The sequence below is a fragment of the Symsagittifera roscoffensis genome, chromosome 7, assembly GCF_963678635.1.
Source record: "Symsagittifera roscoffensis chromosome 7, txSymRosc1.1, whole genome shotgun sequence".
In the NCBI taxonomy this organism is placed as follows: domain Eukaryota; kingdom Metazoa; phylum Xenacoelomorpha; order Acoela; family Convolutidae; genus Symsagittifera; species Symsagittifera roscoffensis.
Window position 1 is genome coordinate 41,152,230 of NC_087068.1, and position 8,346 is coordinate 41,160,575.

At 34.0% G+C, this 8,346-nt stretch overlaps 1 protein-coding gene across 1 annotated transcript; it reads left to right on the forward strand.

The window, feature by feature from the left end:
- On the forward strand, positions 1–3,746 carry LOC134851488 (beta-1,3-galactosyltransferase 5-like). The gene is made up of 4 exons (XM_063867603.1): positions 1–525; positions 994–1,251; positions 2,670–2,720; positions 3,024–3,746. Exons 1-4 carry the CDS (start codon positions 139–141, stop codon positions 3,492–3,494), a joined length of 1,167 nt encoding a protein of 388 aa, XP_063723673.1. The 5' UTR covers positions 1–138; the 3' UTR covers positions 3,495–3,746.
- Positions 3,747–8,346: the final 4,600 nt, after the last annotated feature.

Genomic DNA, 8,346 nt, shown 5'->3' on the forward strand with positions numbered 1-8,346 from the left:
GGTTCACAACATCTTATTATAAAATGAAAAAATTTATTAAATATTGCTCGATCAAATTTCAGCTTAACTGACTATAAGAATTCTCATCACATAAAGATTAATATTATCTTATGATCAGATCAACTTAAATTTATTATAATGCTTCGCCTTCAGATGAGAAATGTTCGGAAACTTGTTGGAATAAAAAGTATTTTTTATACCTTAGCTTTTATTTTTTGTACCGAAGCTTTTATTTTGTGGACTATTTTTGGGAACCGTGAACTTCGAATCGATGGCGAAATTAGAAAAGAGGAGTTGTTCGAAACCAACATCTCATTGGTCAATTATCCAGCCAATCACATTCCGACGCCTTTATTTGCATACGAGAACGAAGATCTATGTCGGAGTAACCTCGAAGACCTTGTGCTGATTTTGATTCCGAGCAGAGTTCTCGCATTCGACAAGCGAGTCGTCGTTCGCCATACCTGGACAGATGTGTTGACTTATTCAAGAAGGGCAGTTTGGAACTACAAATTAGTTTTCATGGTAAGCCTAAATAGCTTTTATTCTAAATAGTTGTCAAGCCTAAATAGCTATAACTCATTTCGGTTTTGAAGAGCACTCAAATAACGATGAAAAAAATGTTCAGTAATTTTTTACTGCTTTTCGGACTTAGCGCAGACGTCACGACTCAAGTCTCCACTTAGCTTGACGCAAAAACATGGTGTGACTGCAAAGTTTTGGTCGCGCAATCGACTTTCCGTGACCATATTTGGTCACGAGTTAAGTCACACACCTCGACCCGGGGATCGACAAAACAATTCTAACTCAAATAAAACAATTATGCTTATATTTTAAGCATAGATTTTTATGAAAATCTAGCCGAAATAACGTTTTATTTCGACAGACTTATAGTTTTTGCTTAGATTTACTAGTTGCGTTATACTTTCAAAATAAAAAATATTGTGTGAAAAATGAAAATTTCAAAATAAACAATTGAGTGTCATTTTTCAGGTGTCGCTGCCAGCCAACAAATACGAGCAGCAAATAATCCAAACTGAGAATGAACTCTGGGGCGACATTGTGGTTCTGAACTTGCGAGACAGCTACTACAAACTCACAATTCAGATGTTGATGTCGTTCGAGTGGGTACACAGACACTGTTCTAATTCAAAGATGGTCTATAAGGCTGATGATGACACTTACATCAATTTGGCTATGCTGGAAGAGATCATCAGCAATCGGTTCAAAGGCAATGTTGGAATCAGAAGGGTACGTCTGGAAATTTTTACAAGCATTTTTTTGGCTAAACCACATGTTTCTTTACAAAGAGCTTTGAGTACAACTTTGTACTCAAAAATGAAACCATTTGTTTCAAATTTTTACAATAGCACTAACCTCTGCTCAAAAACTTCTGAACAAAATAGTCGCGAAAAATAATAACTTTCTGTGAACTGCAGCGGAGCCGTAAAAGTTTGTTACATCTGTTTAACGATAATCATTTCTGTAATTTATCTCAACTCGGCATAAATATTTTGTTCTTTTGAAAATAAATTGTAATCTAATTAGATATAGGTTCCAAAGTTTCAGCTGCCCTTGAAGTTCTCTCATTTTTTGTGGTAAAAAATAGTTTAGCTATTGAATACAAATTTCGATTTTCACCTAGCGAAATGTTTTCATACCATCTGAAAAATATTGATACTCAAAGATATTGGTAGTCAATGATAAAAATTGAAAAGATAATTTGGCTCTTTTTCTTCCCCAATCATGTTTGAGGCTACTTTGTCTAATATAGTTCAAAACAAAATAAAAAGCGTGCATTTTATTTTATTTCGTGCTATGAAACATAAGCGAAGGTTTGAAATATTTCAAATTGAAGTAGGTCAAGCAAATTGACCTAACTATGGGATACAAGACTTAAAACATATCTCCTTGTAATTCAAATTTTGTTAGAAACCAAAATGGACCAAGTTAACATCCTCTCCCCCAAAGCCGTTTGGGGGATGTTAACTTGGTTCTAAGTTGGCAATTTTCAGCCAATCAGAATCGAGCATTTTACATGCAGCGCTGAGCAAATTTAATGCGAATTAAATGCTGGGGTGAAAGAACTTAACTTGGTCTATCTGGGGGGAGGGGGGGGGGGGGGGTTTGTACTATGGGCGTACTTGTGGTAAATGTTTTATACCACTTGAGTAAAATTGACGCCCTGAGCTCAATTTCAGTTTGACATTTCACCTGTGATTATTTTTAATAAAAATTTGGAGTTTCAAAAATTGTCGATTCGACTAATTTGGGACAATAAAAACGCGATATACTGCGTTTGTGAAGACCCTGAGCGTCAGTTTAACCAACCGCACTATAGTTTCATGGATAAGCATCTTTTATATTGAAACATTTTGGCAAAAACTTAACCCATATAATCGATTTTTCTGACCCAATTAACCAAAAAATGGATTCTTAGATGATTTATAATTGATTATTTTCAACATTTCAAATTCAATTTTAATCCAATCAAATCGATTATAATAAACTTCTGGTTTCAGTTCGGTTGTTTTTTGTTCATAAAATCCTTGAAAATGGAACCCTTACGAACAAGTTCATCCCTGTATACAACCCTGGTCCCCAATGGTTAACATCCGCCCCTTACTTGAGCGCGTCCACTCTTTCAAACCCCCAAACTTTAATTTCAGCTTACGGATGAGCCGATTTTCGTTGGTGGATACTGCACTGAAGGAAACCCGGTTAGTTCTTTAGTTAGTTTGAAACTTTTAGACCAGCAATTTTTTAAGAACAACCGATACCCTGATTTTTCTTCTTTATCTTTTTTAAAAACCCAGTAAGTCACAATTTACTATTAAATTCTAATGGAAATGAATCACAGAAGAAACGTAGAAGTCAAGTAACTCACCAATCCACAATTGTTTTCAATTTATGGGGAGTTGGGTTTTTTGCGGACGTTTATTATACCTGAGAGATTTTTGTCACAGGCATACAGACAAGCGCACAAGTTTTTTTCTTTGATAATGTACAGACCATGATTTCAGGTGTTCCGAACAGCCGATGAATTCACACGAAGATGGGTTGTGACCCAAGAAGAATATCCCTCTCAATCTTACCCCCCTTGTTGCAGGGGGGCGTTCTATTTCATCTCGACTTCGCTAACCTCCAAAATAGCCCGAAATTGTCCTTACCATTGCACTTTACAAACGAATCGAAACGTGAAGTCTCAAAACTGTTTTTGGAAATTCGAAGATGTGTTCTTGGGATCCTGCCTGTCATCTATTAGCCCTAAGCCGGCTTCAGTTAATGTCCAGAATGTGTTTTGGTTGTCAGATGAAACAGAAAAACCGGCTAGTTTATACGAGAGCACAGCTGTTATTCACCCATTAAAAAGTGTATCGGACATTTTGACTCATCACGCAAAGTATCAATCAATCTCTAGAAAACGCTTAAAAGAAAAAATAGACAGACATATGAAAAATTTAGTCAGCAATATCTCGTTGAAATTAGGCTAACTTCTGTGGCTAACAACTTTGAAAAACCAAAGCAGCAGTAACCAATTTTTAGAGTATCTACTGCTTTTTCTGATAAATTTAGTTTTGTTGTTGAAAAGACCTATGTGAAAAGAATATCAAGTTGATTGAAAACAAGCAGAAGAAAGATCAATTAAACATTTGATTGCAAAAAAACTTAATTCATTCTTTGCTCATATATATAAAATCTTCATCTCCAACTTTTCATTCAATGAATTCGATCACCGGGTTCAAGGTCGTGGCTTTATACTCAAACTTGAACGTACTGGTTCCATCCGCGATGAGAGCCAAATTTTATAGATGACCATGGTAAACACATATATAATCTTACAACAGATAAAAAACGAAAAAGTTTTGCTGTGATATGAAACAGGTCCACATCATTTTGAAGCCAGTTAATCACTAAGAAACACATAACACTTGAAATTTACAAGCCTAGAAAAAAAATGAACCCCTTTCCTTAACTATTGAGAGAAATGAATGGTGTTGTTTGTTGAACGGCTATGAAAAATTGACATAAATTGTTCGGTCTCTACGGTTTAAAACCACACTTTTGGATGATCACGTTATGAGCCCGGATTTTTTGTTCTACCCGGTCTGAATCCTCATTTTGGTCGCTGCTCACAATGAACTTCGGTAGTCTTGGACTGAAAATAGCAGTTTTTAGTCCCCACCGTCCGAATAATAAAAATTGGTCCATACTTTTTGAATTGAAAATCATGACCTCAATTTGGAAAGGGGGTTTTAAAAAGTTTTCTGAAAAAATACTTGTTTGTTTTCAAAATTTTTTTCTTCCAATTCTGGTGCAGAGTTGACAAACACTAACATATTTAAAATGTCTTCGATTTTTATTGAATTTGAAGTATTAGCTAGCTATCAACCCTATCAGTCGATTTTCTATGGCTGACTTTATTTTTTAGTTTGAGAGAAATTTTCATTTTCTTTGTTTTTTAAGCAGAGTAACAGGTGATTATTTTCAAGAAGTCTAATTAAAATTAATGATTCAAACAAAAAAGGTTTTGGTCTGCCAAGAGCAGCAAATTTAAAACAGATTCAACTAAAAACGAACTGTTGATTTATCAATTTTCAGCTTCTGAAATATTTTTAAGCATTTGAACTCTTAGTTAAAATGACAAAATACTTGTGTTTGAGTTGTTTTTTCTCCAGACTATTTCGACATTTTATTTTAAAGTTTTTGAAAATTTTTTTTATGCAATTGGAAAATATTATGCCCTGAGCCAGGCGCGGATCTAGGACTTTCTCGAGGGGGGGAGCGGATTTTCAAAAAGCTTGCTCCCCCCTCAAAATTAGTATAGATTGGCGCCAAAGGCGCGCTTATAAAAATTTTAAGGTCAGTCAGCCGAAAATGGATATCTGAAAATAATACAAAGGGGGGACTTTTTGGGTTGGCAGGGGTTCGAATCCCTGAAAATGAACGTCCCCCCCCGCTACTACTTGAGCTCCTATCATAAAAAATTGCATGGAATCATTATTCGTAAGACTATCTTGGTTTGAAAATTGCTGACTTTGAAAGATGCCAAGTTAGGCAAGCTAACGTTCAGCCAGTTTTCTTCAATCTTATAAAGTTTCAATTACATTGAGGACAGATCATCGTTTGGTCGATTTCAAATTTTTAAAAAAAGTTTATCATCCGTTTTTATCAAAACTAATTCATAGACGTTTAACTGAGGTCAGAACATTTGTGGTTTTGAACTGATAGGAGCTAACCAGTTCAGGTTAAAAATGCTCAATGCTGCATGCAAAAAACTCTTTTGTGACAATCGTGATTTTTGTATCTTTCCACTTAGAACGAAGAAAGTTCGTTCTCAAAAAATATTTTTGGGGAAAAAGGAAGACGATAAAAGAAATTGAAACCAAGAACTTTCTGCAAAATTTAGAAAGCTGCCAAAGAATTTTCTGATAATTTTCTATCAGAAACGAAATTAACATCCTTCTCAAAAAATAATGTGGGAGAAAAAAGGAAGATAAAAGAAATTGAGAGAAGAACTTATGTCAAAATTTAGAGAGTTAAAAAGGAATTTTCTGAAGCAGAGTTTAGTTGATTGAAAAAATTCCTCGTTTTTGGGCAGCTATCAAACCGCCATGTATTGAGAGCAAGATTAACAATTCAGAATTAAAACGTGCCAAACATTTTTTTGTTCAAAACCTTGTGAAATGTTTCTTTATGAACCCACCTAGGTCCAAATCATTAGCAACTTAAATAAGAATTCGACATGCTGACCACCCAGAGGGCCTCCCTTTGGTGCTCATTACCAACGTTCAACTTTGTCAACTGACTTTAAATTAGTTTTTTAGGCGTCTTCGAAACCAAACTGTAATAACTTGAAGGGGGATTGAACGCGCGACGCGATTGAAACTCATTTTTTGGTGACATTTTCGGCCGGTTTTTCTTATTTTTTCCTGCGGAAATTTTTGTTAAAAATTATCCAGCAGAAATTTTTGTAAAAGTAAAGTTTCTGTAATAATTTGCGAGTGCTTGGAAAATTTTTTCTACAATAATAAAAATTTGAAATTTTCTCTCCCGAGAAAATCACAAATTGAAACTTATACTAAATTCAGCCTGTTTTAAACTGATACCAATTTTTTTCCACGGTTCCAGCTGAATAAGTCCAATTCTTAAAACCGTCTGTGTGAATTCAACCTTAATTACATCTTGGCGAATGAGTCCAACATTTAGCAAAATGTTCAAATACGTGATCATCAATTTTTTGAAGCAGAAGCCGATATATGAGATCACATGCTAGAAATACGGGTTTTTTATATTAAACTTTTGAAACTCAAAGCGTCCCTAATGGTGCATCTAATGGTGCAACAAAAAAATTTATCGTCGGTTACTGTTTCTTCGGATTTTTTGTTTTGAGATCATGCGTAGCATTCTAGCTTTCTGATTACATCTTCACGAGTTACAATATAATCCAGAATTTTGCTAGTTATTTCAAGACTTTGGCGACTAAGTTCAAGAGTATGATTTGTAACTAGCAGCAAAAGACCCAAGTTTTTCTCGCAAAAACAATTTTCAGACAATTTTTACTTAGATGTTCTTGAACTTGAATTCGGTATTTTTGAGTTTTCTTTTAAGTCTATATTTTTATAGCTCGATAGTAAATCACAATTCAAAAAAAATAAAATTTTTCTGTTTTGACATGTAATAGTCATCTCAATTTCAATGTCTTTTGGAGAGCCCTAACTATTAAATGAAAAACATTCAAATGAAATGAAACCATTTCGCCCTCAATTCTAAAAAAAATGAACTGCATACAAACGTAGACCCCGCAAAAACAGTTGACTTAAAAGAAAAACTTTCACACCATGTCTTGCATACAAAAAAAATCCATCACTGTGTGAAAGTTAAATAAATTTGGTTCAGCTGATTGAGGAGGGAGAGTTGGGTAACCAAAATCAGACCACATAAAAAACCACAAACTAACAAGTTACCATATTACAAAATATCGCGACAGTAATGCGACAAGTCCAGACTTATCGGCAGCTATAAAACTATGTCCAGATAGAACCCTCGCCATGAACTTTCCAAAGCAAGTAAGTCATCTGAGAAATTACATTATTCATTTTTTCTTGTAAAATTTGTATTTTTAAAAATTGGAATCCGTTTGCAAAAAAAAACGCAAGATTTCGCATTCCAACAAAAAGTGTGTGTTCGGTTTATTGTAAGTTCTGCTAACATCTAGTACATAATTAACAAAACCTCACAGCGCAGATTGCCATGTTATTTACCCCTAAAGCGACGGAAACGTAAGAAAAGTGCATGCAAGCATGCAAAACCCAATGATCTTTGAGGTATAGTCAAGATTTTGAAAATGGGTAGATTAAAACTACAATTCGAAAAAAAAATTGTGGAAATTTTTCACCCCTAAATGATACTAATACAAAATTATTGGCAAAAAAAAACAAAAATTTGTAAATTCAGATGTTTGAGCGATTTGCTTAAATAAAAATGAATCATCGATGAAGTTTATATCAGATTAAGGGAAAGTAAATATTGCAAGAGTCTTGCTAGATTTGCATTTTCAAAGTGCTCAATGCAAAAAACTAAAGCTTTAGGCTCACATAAAATAATTTCCCGCTGATTTGATTTTTTGAGCTATACGGAGAATTCCTTTTTGCAGCTAAGAAGTATTCAAACTACTAATCTATTTTCAAACTAAAATATAAGGCAATTGAATTTTGAAATAACTTTCTATCCTACTTGTAGTTAAGTATTTAACAATTGTATTAGTTTCTTATTGATAATTCATAAGATTATGAGCACTAAGTAGACAACCGCGGAAGGATTCTCATGCTGGAGGAACCGAATGCTGGAAAACTTTCAACGACAGAAATCGCTAAGCGTTCCTAGTGGTTAAATGCCTTTCTCGCAGAATTGAAGTCAATATTTACAGAAAATGTTAAAATAATGAATATAATAGGTGCAGATATAATTAATTTAGTTTTTTGTTTTTCCATTTTTGTAATTCGGTATCCTTGAAATATCAAATTTGTTGCAATCCTCCTTCGATTCGGCATTATTTTAGTTCATCTTCTTATTATGTAATTGGTCAATATTAACACTAATCGCCTGTATTTATTTCCTTGCTCTGAGATTTTCGCAATTTCCCATACTCAATTCCGGTTGGCTGAAAATAAGCCAAATAAAAATTTTCATTATCCAGCAACCTCGTATTCATACTTGTCTATAAGTAGGCAAATACTATGTTGACCAAATAAAATTGAGATGAGAAAGCAAACTTACGAAATAAAATAGTTATAAATTTCTTCCTTGTCTCAATTCTGATTGGCTAGTATAGTATTTGTTTGC